Here is a 15131-nt window from a genome sequence, read left to right on the forward strand (position 1 = left end):
CAAAAGTATAGTTTACTGCTCTAATGGAGTAAGTTACACTAGCAAAAGGACTTTTTGTATAACTGCATCTATGTTGGGACTTGGCATAGCTAAGTCGGTTAGAGGTAAAGGAAGAAAAGCACTCCCCTGATCAATAGACCAGTGCTGATAGGGTTGCCAGCTCTGACCGAAGCTGTTCCAGATTACCCCCTCCCGCCCCCCCCAAACATGACGTAATGTCATTTTCTTAAAATATCCTATTAAAATCTCCTGCATTGCTTTCAGTAGTCACTGGGAGATCAATGCCAATTCCGGGAGACTGCCAATCCTGGAGAGTTGGCAACCCTGGGTGCTGACAAAAATTTTAAGTGTAGAGCAGGCCTAATTGGGTGAAATTCAGAATGTGCACAAGGCCTACATACACTACTTGGAAGTCCCACTTAAACCCTATCGGAATCCTACTTAAACCTGAATTTTCACGGAGAATTTTCATTGTGGTCAACATTTTCCAGTTTCTCAGTGAAAAACTGGAAACCCAAACCTTTTAAAGAAAATTTTTAAAAATCGGTTATGGGAGTTTTCTCAAAAGGTTATGGGATTTTAAAAAGATTTTTTTTCTTCAAAATTCGCCACAAAAAATAGACATTTTCTGACCAGCTCTCGCTTTACTTCTTAGCAACATACACCTGCTGTAGTCCGTCTTAAGATTATTGAGATTCCATTATTTTTGTAAAATATGCTTCATTACATTTGCTAGACTAGTGTAAAGTATTATTTTACTAAAAATAAATAAAAATAACTGGACTTCAGTTGCCAAAATGAATGTATAAAATACATTGTGTGCATTATCCTTGCAATTTTTGTTTGTTCACTTACTAATTTACTAATGTTTATTTTTATTGCATTTATTACTCATATTGAGCTTTTTGCTGGAAGGTGCCAAACATCCTCAACTTCCATGCTCCCTTTGACTTATGGTACTGAGCCATAATTTGCAAAGTTCAGTTGCACACAGGGGTCTCCCATTCATTACTGTGAATGAACCAAGCTTCTGTTGTGTTTGGAAAACATTAAAGAATGCTCTTTTTGCAATAAATGCAATTGAAATATTTGCAGAGTATCTGCATGTTTGCAGATTTATGCTTACGTGAGCAATCATATTCTGTTATCTACTATTAGTTGTTAGTACAAGTGTAATATATTTCATGTCTAGTGTTATGGTAAGAGCAGTCTGTTGGGATAAGTACTATATGAGACAATGTATGTGAAAACATGCAGGTGGGGAAAAATGCTGAGGCCTTGTATCAGACTCTCAGGCCAGAGCCCTTAGAAAGTGATCCTGTTTGGCTTCAGCAGGTGAGTAGGGAGTACTTGTGTGAAAGTTTGTAGGACTGGGCCCTTAAATTGTAAATGTTGTTTGTTTTACTCTTGTTGTCAGAGGGTAAGGAATGATTCATTGATGACTCCAACAGTAACAGCATATAATGTTAAATGGTATTTAATGTCATAACCTGTATGCTAATTTCAAATCCACTGGGTTTTCCTGCACAGATGAAAATTTTAAAAAGAAGCTCAAAGACAAAAGTAAGGTTTCCTGGTGTCTTTCCACAAGCATTTATACTTCAGAAATTCTGAATATAGCTTTCTGCATGTTTTTTTTAAACTGCTTTAACAGAAGCTGTTAGATTGCCTCATCTATAAGCCTCAGTTACATTATTAGAAATGAAGGGAGATGTCAATAGGCTGTGACTTTTAATATGAATCTTTTTATTGAAAATCTAGTAAACAAAATCTTTGGCTTCCTGAAGCAGCCTGCGAGAGGGAGTCTGCTATGCTTGTTCATTTCTAGGTGCTTTACACGCCTGCTAGATATGGCTCATTGTAGAAAGGCTTGTAAGAAATTAAATTGATCCTGCCAAGAAGTACTCTTACAGATGGTTGAATAGATAGATTTTTCTTCATAAAGGGCACATATAAGTAAAAAATATCCCTCTATGTTAAGTGCAGTCACAATATAGTAGGCCAAATTCTGTGCTGGCATAACTCGACTGAAGTCAGTGGAGTTGCACCAGCAGAGAGTTTGTATATCTAGGGTTACCATATTCTGTGCCTCCAAATGGAGGACACTCCACGGCCCACGGCCCCGCCCACACCCCCGCCCCAACCCCGCCCCCTCCCCAAAGCCTCCGCCCCCTCCCCTGCTTCCCGCGAATATTTGATTCGCGGGAAGCATGAAGCAGGTAAGGGGGGTGTGGGGGGAGGCGCGGCCCAGGCTGGCCCCCCGGCGTTTCCAGCCTGGGTCGGCTCGGGCCCTGGGGTGCCGGCCCCGGCCGACCACCCCCGGCCCACCCAGCACTGCCGGCCCGGCGCACCCCCCGGCTCCCCGCCCCGCGGGCCCGGCTCCCTGGCTCCCCGCGGGCCCGGCTCCCCGCCGGCCCGGCTGACCGGCTCCCCGCGGGCTCGGCTCCCCGGCTGACCGGCTCCCCGTGGGCTCGGCTCCCCGCGGGCCCAGCTCCCGGCCCGGCACCGCGCCCCCGGCTCCCCGTCCGGCGCCGCGCCTGGCCCGGCACTGTGACCCTGGCCCGGCACTGCGCCCCTGGTTCCCGGCCCGGCACCATGCCCCCGGCCCCGCACCGGCCCCGGCCCCGCACTGCCGGCCCCGGCCGAGCACCACCGAGCCCTCCCGATTTTCCCGGACATGCCCGGCTTTTGGGGATTTCCCCCCGGACGGGGATTTGAGCCCCCAAAAGCCAGACATGTCCAGGAAAATCCGGACGTATGGTAACCCTAGTATATCTGACTTTAAATAGCTGTATTTATCATGCACAGGATGATATATTTTATACATCTTTCTTTGGTCTTACGTTTTGCTGAGGAAGAACTTCCTTCACCCCTTCAGCAGTAATCCTTGGTTATATTTGTTGGTGTGCGATAATCAGTAGCGGATTAAAACACTAATCTGTGATGTTACAAAGCAGAATTTTTGCTTGATCATCCTTTTTGATCACTCATCCACATTTGTAACATATCTAATTTTAAAGCTGCATTTGCTCATTCAAAGTAGGTAGATTTCTAATAGAAACAAAGAACATCCCCACCTCTTAAAATAACAAATAAAAACCCGTCTTTTTACATTATGGCGTTTATATATTTTGTAAGTGAGGATTATAGATGAAGCACAGTTTGTACTCATCTCTATTTTAAGGATCCTTTTCCACGTCTAAACTACAACACACATTCTAGCATGACTGCTCTTCACAGTGAATACATATACCATTCCATCATGCTGTTCTCATCCATTCTGGGCTATGTCTAAGCCTCATGACACAATGCTTTTCTCACCATGTCCCACAATCCATTGCTTAATTCCATTGCTATGTACAGCTGGGTTGATAAAATGCCCTATGGAATGTTTGGCTGTTTATCATAATGAAGGACTGTTTTATTGCACTCCTGTTGTAATGTTTTTATTTTGGAGCTCTTCATTATAATTATTCCATTATTTAAAGGATTGAAATAACACAGGAAAGGCATCACTGATTGATTTAGCAGTTTTCTTAGGATTGTTTAGGATCTGAATATGTGCTAAATTCAGTCAGTTAGTTGTTGAAAACTGCTTCCATAGAGAGAATGTTGTGAATCTTGCTTTCCATTTCAGATTGAAATAATTTTAGTGGTTTGCATTTTGTTTGTTTATTTCTTGTAAATATAGATTCAGAAATTGTCAGGATGTTTTCTTTCTCCCATTTACTTTCTCATTTAATCTGACTTGTGCAATTGTGTTGTGTATTTTTAGATATAGAGGTACAGAAAATGAAGAAGGCTGTGGAGTCTCTAATGGCAGCGAATGAAGAAAAGGTAGCAAAACAGTCAGTAGTTCAGCAGTCGTTCATTGTGTGAAGTTACACCTCTAGTAGGATCAGCACATGTGGGCATCATGTACATTTTTACATTTTGAAGATTAATTAGTAAGGGTCCAATTTTGTTCTCATTGAAGTCAATAGGTGTATTGCAATTGCTTCTGACCGCACCACAAATAGGCACTTATAAGTTGTATAGTGAAAATCTTGTCCATGCAAGTAATCCTTACTCACACAAGTAGTGCCACTGAGTTCAGTGGGACTACTCACATGAGTAAAGGTCTTGAGCCACAAACCTATCTTGTAAAGTGCTTTGAAAATGTAAAGCTCTATATATAAGTGCCATGAACTATTATGCGCCAAATATGAAAAGGAGCTTTCTATAAAGTATATAGCACCTGTGGAATATGGCTGCACACCATTTGCAGATGCACATATCGTTCTATGTATACATATGAGTTTGTGTAAATTTTGCAGATGTCTTTTGAGAATTTGGCCCTATTAGTCATCTAAGCCTCTAAATCAATAGTCTGCGTATCCTTTTTTTTTTTTTTAAATGGCAGAGGGTATGCTAACTATATAGAGAAAGAGAGAAAACTAAAACACCATGTTTTTTATATATATACAGTAACTCCTCACTTAACGTTGTAGTTATGTTCCTGAAAAATGCGACTTTAAGTGAAACGATGTTAAGCAAATCCAATTTCCCCATAAGAATTAATGTAAATGTTAGGTTCTAGGGAAATTTTTTTAACTAGACAAGACTGTTTATATATATATATACACACACACACACACACACACACACACACACACAGAGTTTAAGTTTTAAACAAACAATTTAATACTGGGACACAGTGATGATGATTGTGACGCTTGGTTGAGGTGGAGGAGTCAGAGGGTGGGATATTTCCCATGGAATGCCTTACTGCTAAATGATGATCTAGCAATTGGCTGAGCCCTCAAGGGTTAACTCTCACACTCTACAAGGCAGCAGGAATGGAGGGAGGGGCGACAGCATCCCAGACAGAGACACACACTGTGTGTGTGTGTGTGTGTGTGTGTGTGTGTGTGTGTGTGTGTGTGTGNNNNTGTGTGTGTGTGTGTGTGTGTGTGTGTGTGTGTGTGTGTGTGTGTGTGTGTGAGAGAGAGAGAGAGATGCACATTTCCCCTTTAAGTACACTGCCTTGCTAATTAGATCAGGTTGCTGAGACTGCAGCTTCTGCCAGCAAGCTCCCTCCATCCTGAGCCCTGTCGTGTGTCCCCCCTGCTCTATGGAAGATGGGGTAAGCAGGGTGCAGGAGCAGGGGGGAGGGGGACACCCTGACGGCCCTCCTCTCCACTAGGGTTACCATACGTCTGGATTTTCCCGGACATGTACGGCTTTTTGGGCTCCAAATTCCCGTCCAGGGGGAAATCCCAAAAAGCCGGACATGTCCGGGAAAATCGGGACATGCGGGGCCGGCAGTGCCGAGCCAGGGGCTCGGGGGCCGGGGACCGGCAGTGCTGGGCGGGTCGGGGGTGCTCGGCCGGGGGCCGGGGACCGGCAGTGCTGGGCGGGCCGGGGGTGCTCGGCCGGGGGCCGGGCCCGGGGCCGGCACCCCAGGGCCCGAGCCGACCCAGGCTGGAGACGCCGGGGGGCCCAGACTGGGCCGCGCCTCCTCCCCCCACACCCCCCTTACCTGCTTCAGGCTTCCCGCGAATCAAATGTTCGCGGGAAGCAGGGGAGGGGGCGGAGTTGGGGCGGGGACTTTGGGGATGGGGCGTGGGCGGGGCTGGGAGCGGGGCCGGGGCCCTGTGGCGTGTCCTCCTTTTGGAGGCTCAAAATATGGTAACCCTACTCCCCACACAGCAAGCAGGAGTCTCGGGGAGCAGTTCCAAGGCAGACGGCAGGAGCAGCACATGGCAGTGGGGAGAGGGACAGCTGAACTGCCAGCAATTGATAGCCTGCTGGGCAGCTGCTGCACAGGAAACTTAGGCGAGTGGAGAGCTGACGGGGGGAGCTGATAGGGGGGCTGCTGGTCCACCCTGGTTCCAAGCCTCTCCCCCCCGCCCCCAGCTAGCTCCAACGGGCTGCTCTTCCTGCAAGCACTGGACAAAGCAGGCGGCTGCCAAACGACGTTAGAAGGGAGCATTGCACAACTTTAAAAAAGCATGTTCCCTAATTGGTCAGCAACGAAACAATGTTAACTGGGATGACTTTAAATGAGGAGTTACTTTATTTATATATATATATATATAAAAAATATGGTGTTTAGTTTTCTTTTGGAGAGGGGATGCTGCTGCAAAATTTGAGATCCACCTTAAAGTTTGGGGGTGTTTGAATCCTTCGTATTTAGATCCTGAGTTTTGGTTATGTCCTTTGTAGAGAAACCAGTTTTCACCAAATATAAATCCAGGTTTATATTTCCAGCACTCTTCAAGCTCTGAGCTTTATCCTCCTCTCTTTTCTTTAAATCTGTTAGACAATTTAATTTATTTAGGTTTTTATTTCGTATTTTTGACTCTTCATAAAAGAAATCACAATCACAAGACGGATCCTTCCTTTGTTTTAGGATCGGAAGATAGAAGAGCTGCGACAATCCCTGAATCGGTATAAGAAAGTGCAAGACATGGTAATATTGGCTCAGGGGAAAAAAGGTACAGTGCAAGTACAAAGATTTCCCACATTGCTAGCATTTAAACTGCACACATTTAGGGTGCCTGACGCTTTCCATTTTAAAAGATTCTTGTGATTTTTTTTTTTTTTTTGAGAAGCTCTGTCACCTCCATCGATTGCTACAGGCCTTTGAAATTCAGGAAAGGGAAAGTCCTTGGGCTAGAGAAGTTCCTTTTCTTTGTCCCATGAAATTCGATCGAGGTTTAACTGTTAAAAATAACCATTCGCCCTCTCTTGCTTGCATTCCTTAGGGAGAATTGGTAGCCTGCCAAAATAATAACCGGACATGAACATTCTAAAGAGCTGAGCTTACCACCACCACAGCAGCAGCATCACACATTGCACTGGGAAAGTCTGAGAGCTGCTAGAGCAACTGTAGCAATAGACAGTGGGCAGGAGAGAGCCAGGCCTGGGCTCTCCCCATCCTCCTCACATCCTCTGGAGCCAGCATGTGGCCTCAGGATCACATCCTCCCTCTGGAGGACATGACTTAGAACAAGAGCCCTCCCCCCGCGCACGCACACACACACCTCTTCTGTGGGATGGGAAGGGAGAAGGAACCAGGCTGTAGGTGACCCCAACGAGCATCCTAAGGCTTACAAAAATTGGGGATTTCTATGGTTGCTGGGGGTGGGACTTGGGAGGCCCCACTGAGACACTCTCAGGGAGTGAAGATTGGCACTGGACAGGGGGCAGAATAGCTAACTCATGTCACTGCAGGGTTCAAGTTTTTCAGTCCCTGATGGATTTTGATCACGTTTAAAATGTGCAAACAGAGTAAAGTCCAGACCAGTGATAAATATATGTGGTGTTTTAATAGGAACCAATTTCACAAAGCTGAAAACAATTATGAGCCAGATCAGCCAGGAGGAACAAATTAATCAGAAAAATGTGACTCATAATTTGGGAATCATTTAAGACACCTTACAAGATGCTCCAAAAGCCACAATTGCAGAAGAAGGCCATGTTGATTTAAAAAACCACCTGGTTTAGAGGGGAAGAAAAAGCAGCTATAAAAATAATTTATATTGTGACAAAGTTCCTCCTCTATCTTGGTGGGTCCTGCGCTTATTGGCGAATTTCTTGCCTCAGAGATTCACCATGTGGTTGGGGAACAGCCCAGAGACCTTCCCCTCTGGAAGAACCCACAGTCCGGGTCAATTGGGAGGTTTGGGGGGAACCCGGGCCCGCCCTCTACTCTGGGTTCCAGCCCAGGGCCCTGTGGACTGCAGCTGTCTATAGTGCCTCCTGTAACAGCTGCATGACAGCTAAAACTCCCTGGGCTACTTCCCCATGGCCGCCTCCAGACACCTTCCTTATTCTCACCACAGGACCTTCCTCCTAGTGTCTGATAACGCTTGTGCTCCTCAGTCCTCCAGCAGCACACCCTCTCACTCTCAGCTCCTCGCGCCTCTTGCTCCCAGCTCCTCACACTCGCACCACAAACTAAAGTGAGCTCCTTTTTAAAACCCAGTAATGAATATAAATCATAAGTTAGGAATTGTAGAAAATGGATAAGGGAAGCAAAGGAATCAAGGGGAAATATGTGGCCAATAGAGTTAAGGACAATATGTCAGGCTCTGGGTTCTAGGCGGGTGAGGCCCACTGGTTGAAGCTTTGGCTGAGAACAGGCACCAAGGGTCGAAGCCAGCCGTAGAGTTGGGACTGGACCGAGAGCAGCGCTGAAACTGTGGTCTGGGACAGGCTGTGGTCAGAACCAAGGTCAAAATCTGTAGACTAGCCAAATCAGTGTTACAGTCGGACTCCTGATGCAGGCCAAAGGTCAAATCTGGGTTAGAGTCAGTCTGTGGGGTCTGGAGGCAGGTGCAGGGCTGGTGCAAGGTGGGATTTAGGACCTGGAAAAGGCTGGAGAGGGCTGGAACAAGGCTCAAGCAAGGCTGGGGCAGGAACAGGAACCTGATCAAAGGCAGGCTGGAAGACTGGGGAGTATGTAACACTGAAAGGCAGCCGGAGGGTTCCTGACCAAGTAGTGCTGTTGCACAGGCTAACTTGCAACTTTGGGGGGGTCAGTGAAATACCTGTGCCTAGGGATCCTCTGATCTGGGCCTGCCCAGGGATAGACTGCAAAGCCTGTGAGCAGCAGGATGGGTAGGGGGACTCTTCCCTTCTCCTCTACCCCTCACATTTTGCTGACTTGAAAGCCACCTGCAACCTCACTTCCACAAGCCTTAGGAGGAGAGTCCCACCCATTAGGAAATAGACTGGAGGGAAGTCTCACTACTATGCTGTTCCTAAGCGCTGCAGAAAAGAAGCCCTCACCCGGAGGACTTCCAGAGATTCAGAGGAATTGGATCTTACGAAGTCAGCATAGGATGGTGGGTGGGGACTGTGATTTGCAGGATACTCTGTGGCCAACAGAATAAGGGGGCATCTCCCTATCTTCCTAAGAGCTGTTGGATCTCCTGGCCCTCAAAGGGTTTGTAGGAGCAAGACTCCTCCCCAGCAGCTCCTAGGACCATTTTTAAAGAAAAGAGAGAAATTCCCGCACAAAACTTTCATGAAGGTGAAGATAGAGTGGCAGGGGGGTGTTTGTGGTTTGAGTGCATTTGACCTTTCCAAATACTGGAGTTAAATACAAATGGAAAAACTCAGTGTTAAGGTTTCATTTTTGAAGTAAAGCACCCAAACTACCTTAGCTCTGCCCCTGTTGCAATGCACTAAGGAAAATCACCAGTTCATGCTGCCTTAGCCACCCATAAGAAGCAGTTGCATTATATCAATGATCACTGAAATGCCTTCCTATTAATCATATAGTGAGTGTGCTGCTTTACATCATTATCGTCCTACGTAATACACGTCGAAGCACTTTTACAAATTCCTGTTTAGACAAGTTGCATGGTAAAAGCAATCATTCCCCACTTACTGAGAGCCTGACCCTAAGCCCACTGAAGTCAATAGCAGTCATTCCATTGACCTCAGTGGGCTTTGGATCAGGATGTAAGAGCATGATCTTTCCTGGAGCTGAGAGCACTCAACTCCTCATGGTGGGCAATTTATTTACTAGTGTCATTGACCCCAGCTTGCATGTCACTATATACAAACTTCATATGCCTACGTCATGAAATTTGAGCATTTACGTGAAAAGAGCAAAGGTTGGTATGACAGAGCAACCTATTTAATAGTGGAGACACAGAGAGAGAGAGGCTTTGAAGCCAAGGTTCAGTGGTGTACATTTGTGATACTTTACATGCCACAGGAAATGATAAAAGTGTATTTTATTTCTTGTATGCTTCACAGAACACAGACAATGTTTTCGGCTAGAGAAAAAGGGGCAGTAAGGTTGGGATTTTACTTTGACAATAAATTATAGGTTCTAGAAACACAGCGCTGTGAATGCCCCAATGCTTTTTCTTGTCATTGTCAGTCATGTGGTACTTTGGTATTGATCAGAAGTGTAGAAATCCATACCTTTCAATACGACTGAACCAGTTAAAGAATGGCAACGCTGTCAGTGGAAAGCAGACTATACAAACTCTAACATGGTAGGGAATTGGCAGACTGAGACACCATTGATTTGTGGCACTGTACAAACTGTCAGGGAATTTTTTTTTCTTATTTAGAACCTAGAACAGTAATTTATGTTGACTGTTCTTTTTCCAGTTATTTACGGCTTTGAGCTTTGTTCACCGTTTTGGCTCAGATGGTACAATGGAGACAGACTTTGATTCTTCATCTTACATCTGGGACAAACATGTCTGCTTCCTTTTGGTGCAGTGAGGATGGGAAAAGAAACGTCTCTGTGCGGTGTTTTGGAGTTTGTTACGTTAATGAACACCAGGAATGTTCAACATGTTGAAAAGGAACCCACTGAAATGCTCATGTGGAGGGAGTGGGTTTCTGCTGTTGTAATTAAGAAATATAATTGCATGAGCAGGATGCTTCTGTCCACTGTGGCTCTTTGATGCTGCTACAGTTGCGTAGCTGAGTCATTAGACAACTGGACCCAGCTAGGGGAAAGTTCTCCCAGCTCAGGGTTGTATGAGCTGGCTTTTACACTGCCCCATGTGGGCCCCACCAGAAGCCCTGCTTTGGATGTATATGAGCATGGACAGGAGTAGGATGGGGCAGGGCCACAGCACGAAGCACGGTGGGGATTCCAGGCAGTGCTGCTACCGTAGGCAGCTGGAGACAGGCAGCCTTTCAGGGCTGTCTTAATCTAGAGGCCTCCACAATAGCCCAGAATTGGGAGGGCACCAAGCCACCGTTAGTCCCTTTCCTCTAGCCTCAATGTGCTGTGCCCTGCCTTTTAATGGCACAGCAAAACATCTCACCCCATGCGTTTAAATGAGGATTGTGCATTCTGGTTCCACAAGAACCCCAAATAAATCTTAAAGAATCTATCTGGAGTCCACTAACCGTATATTTTTGGAAATTTTATTTATTCAAAACTGTGACTTAAAAAAAAGTCAACCCTCTTGGATTTAAAAAAAAAAAACAAAAACCAATTGAATCATTGTTGTGCAGGGTTTCTGCCTAACATTGCCTAGACCTCAAATTTCAAATGTGGATTTCTAGGGCCAGATCGTCAGCTGGAAGTTGGCATAGTTCCATTAAAGCCAATGGAGCTGTGCCGAATTACACCAGTTACGGATTTGGCTCACAGTGTGAAACTTTGCTTGCCTTTTGCTGTATGGGCACAGCAACAAAAATGCTCCTATGGATGCCTATGGGGTATCAGTACTTATGTGGAATTGGAGCTCGTGCTGTTAAGCACTGATGTATTTTTGTTATTGGCGGAGTTTTACTTTAAGCTGTGTTGGGAAATCATAATGCCAGTCAGGAAGGGGTTAAAGAAGCCAGCCATCCCACCCTTACACCCTGCCTCCTCCTATCACCGTCACCCACCCACCCTGTTGTCCTATTGAGCATAAATAAAAGTCCTGGCTTTGTCCTCCGTGAGAACAATACTCATATGTATGAACTAAAGCCAGTACGTTTGCATCTCTCTTCTATTAGGCAAAGAAGGCGAATGTGAAGAATTTTTAAATTCAGGATCTGTTTCAGCGATTTTATTGGACATGCAGAGTTTAACTGATCAAGAGAAAAGCCCATCTCCTGTCCCAGTAATCAGCTCTCCATGCCATGAAGAGTTTAACACTACTGTTCCCGAAGAGGTATTGTTCTATATTTTCTCTCTGTATATCACTATTTGACAACATTACTCATGCTGTAGTTGTATTACGGAAACCAACCCCCTGTGTCTTTAAGTTTTCTTGCTTGTTAGGCAGTTTCAGTAAAACTTCTCCATTTTGTTTGGAAAGTCCTTACTAGTATAGAATTTGTTTGAAAGCCACCAATCCCAAATTTGTGTAAACACAAAATCATATTTAATATCCAGAAATGATTTTAATATCAAATATAAGGTGGTTTCTGGAACTGTATTCTCACTGATTTTATGTAAAATCTTATTTAAAAGCTTATTTTCACTTACCTGAAATAAATTTGAGACTATTTTAAATCAGTTAAAATATATACTATAGTATATTTAAAGGGGTGCAGTCTACTTGGTATCTTCTCCATTTCCAAAAATGAGTTATAAGTAGTTTATGATCTGTCCCATGCCAACATCCTTGATTTTACAAGCATGTTTTCCTATATTTAAAATATTTATCTCTCCCCCAAAGCACTCATGCAAAATGAGGAACTAGCTGATTATACAGAGAAAACCAGTGACAATAGCTGTAAACCAAATGCTGTCAAATGCACTAAGCAAGCAAACTGAAACATACTATCTCATTCCCTGGCTCTCCCCGACCCATCCCCAACACACACATGTTTCATTTATAGTTATCTTCAGGGTACCTTGTAACAGTGAATCAGAAAATTTCAGAGAGGTGTGATTCTTTTGAGTTGATGTCCCTTTAAACCTAGGGCATGGCCCTGCATTCCTTCAGCTGGCGATCCAGGTGAACAGGCCGTGCAGGATTGGGCACTAAGAAAGAGTACTGTATCATGACAGTGATGTATAGTGTCAGGCAATATCTTACACCGAGATAACGTGTGAGTAAAAGTCTTGTTGACTTCTATGGGACTGCTCATGTGTGAAAAGTTACTCATTTGTGTAGTGAGATTATGTCCCTAATTTTTATTTAGTATATTTACAAGTCTGGTGCTTCTGCCTTCTGGAAGACTCTGAACAGCTTGGAATAGGGTGTTTGCCTCCAGGGGTTGAATTTATATACGCATACATTGTTTTCTTGAGTCTCTTTTAAAGAAATCGAGAACAATGGTGAAATGTATTACTGTAGCGCCTAGAAGCCCTCATCATGGATTGGGACCACACTGTACTAAAGGCTGTACAAAGCCAGACCAATCCCGGCCTCAAAGAGCTTACAATTTCAGTATAAGACACGACACAACAGGTGGAGATACCCAGCTGCATTCTACCAGCAGTTTCATTCACAAACATGTCTTGCATTTGCATTGTAAAATAATGGGGTTCTTTTTAGCCGATGTGGTACTGTCCTGTTACAGATCTGTCTCATCTTACGCTGGGGTTATGTTCTGCAGTCAGCGCCTAAAGCGAAAATCGCATATAGTCAAAATTACATTGAGTGTAATGGTGGGCAGAATCGCCCGCACTACAGAAGCAGTATTTAAATTGTTATTTTTCTCTTTTTTTGTTTTGTTGTTTTTGTTTTTGCCGACCGCGTAAAGCTGAAATTGCGCATGTTAAATGCGCCTAAGATGCGACAGACCTGTATACATCATGTATTTAAACTGTTTCTTGTGATTGTTAATATCTGAGATAATAAAAATTGAAAGTTAAAAGTATAATTTTCTCTTACCTTTTGTGTTTGTTAGTTTATATATTGTGCCTCTCTGTTTTGCTGAACAGAGGCCCAATCACTTAAACACATGGTCACATCCCATTGAAGTTGCATTTAATGAGACTTAAACACATGCATAAAGTTAAGCACCTGCTTAAGTGTTGCACTGACCAGGGATGGATTTACACAAGTGCATAAAGTGAATTCAACTATTAACATTATGTAGGTATTTAATAGGATGTTAGAGAAATTACTTTTAAAAAAATCCCTCTAAAATTTAATAGAAAATTCCTTTGTACAGGATTTTTTGAACCATGCTATAGAAATGAAGAGCAAGCTTATAATTTTCTATTGAATCCGACAGGATGTTTCAAATAACCTATGAGAAAGTTACAGTTTTCTATTAAATTCCATCGGACTTTCCCAGGTTGTATTTTTGTCTTTTAATTTTAATGCTATGGATACATTTTACTGTTATGTTCTGATATGTGTCTGAGTAGTCCCATCGAACCCAATGGGATGCTTCCCATGCATAAAGCTGTGCATGCGTAAATAAATGATAGGATTAGGCCAGAAGCCCAGGTTCAGCAGAGACCTTAAGTGTGTGTTTAAATGCTTTGCCGAATCAGGGCCTTAGTGCTTAGAGCCAGAGAGGGGCACTTTACATTTAAAAGAAAATAAATACCGTAGCTTAAATAATTGGCACCCTTGATGGAAGTCTCAGAGCAGCCAAGGACTGAACAGAGATGGAGAGTGAACTATTATTTCATGTCATGGGGGGGCGGGGGAGGGAGGTCCATAAGGGAGATGCATTGACCAGGCAGCATCAAGAGGCTTATGCTGCTTTTATCCATCCTGTTACACCTGCTCTGTATAACAGAGGATTTTAAGCTTCAGTGTTGTCAGCCTGGCCCATCTTTATAAGCACTAAACTGTGTTTATAGTAAAAAGAAAATGAATTGAACCATATGCCTGAGTCAGACTTTTATTTTTGTCGCTGATCTATTTGATTTTTATTTTCATACAGTGATTGTGTAGCGTTTGCCCACTCTAATGATGTGTCCTTTCTTCTTTTAGAACTCACTACAAATTCACACCAGCATCTTGCAAGTTTCAATCCCCGCTTTTCCACCAGCACCCGAAAGCCCAGAAGCAGCTACCGAAAAAGTAAAAGCACAGCCTAAACCAGAAGTTGCAAGTGAAGTGAGGTATAGTTATTACAAACTATTTCTAACTGGTATGTAAAGTCAAAGTTCTGTTACAAAATGTTAGGTGAAATTGTGTTTATTAGTGACTGGACAATTAGAGTATTAAGTCTGTTTCCTCAAACTAGCACTGTCACATATTATAACATCCATCTAGGACTGAAGTATATGCTCACCAAACCCATTTGTTTTCACATTTCTATTATTGTTGTAGTTCATTATAGCACCAATAGTGTGCTACGTGCTTGCTGACAAAGAAGGTGTTGACATTAATAGGATTGTTGTGGGGAGCAGTTGCCCAATAATGCCCCCTGACTGGCTGAATGTGGCACGATAGGTGCTCCCTGCCTCAGCTCCTTCCCTGCCAGTGGTACTAGAGCTGTGGCTTAGCCTTCTGGCCAAGTCATAAACAAAAATTAACCCCTCTGGGGTAGCAAATGTCCAACTAAGAAGTCCCAACAAACAAAAAGGTGGTTCTACTCTTTGCGGGTTTCTCTTCACCCCACCCTCAGGGACCTGTTCCCAGTTTCTGGGCTACCTTTGAGAGTCTTTATGGCTCTGGGATAGAGCACTCAGCCCCTACGGTATTGTTCTGAGCCCCTGCTGGGCCCTGCTCTTGTAGAGCACCGGATCCCCG

At 44.1% G+C, this 15131-nt stretch overlaps 1 protein-coding gene across 14 annotated transcripts in view; it reads left to right on the plus strand.

Annotated features, from left to right (window-relative positions):
* Positions 1-15131, plus strand: part of PPFIBP1 (PPFIA binding protein 1) — a 171846-nt gene that overhangs the window by 122569 nt on the left and 34146 nt on the right. For 8 of the 14 annotated variants that reach the window (XM_034783095.1, XM_034783084.1, XM_034783103.1 and 5 more), the window contains 5 exons: positions 1531-1563; positions 3776-3837; positions 6395-6479; positions 11476-11633; positions 14367-14497. In XM_034783095.1, the coding sequence (XP_034638986.1) occupies positions 1531-1563; positions 3776-3837; positions 6395-6479; positions 11476-11633; positions 14367-14497 (469 nt within the window). The remainder of the gene's footprint in view (positions 1-1530; positions 1564-3775; positions 3838-6394; positions 6480-11475; positions 11634-14366; positions 14498-15131) is intronic. The other 6 variants (XM_034783111.1, XM_034783139.1, XM_034783149.1 and 3 more) reach the window with 1 other exon arrangement.

The sequence above is a fragment of the Trachemys scripta genome, chromosome 1, assembly GCF_013100865.1.
Source record: "Trachemys scripta elegans isolate TJP31775 chromosome 1, CAS_Tse_1.0, whole genome shotgun sequence".
Taxonomy (NCBI): domain Eukaryota; kingdom Metazoa; phylum Chordata; order Testudines; family Emydidae; genus Trachemys; species Trachemys scripta.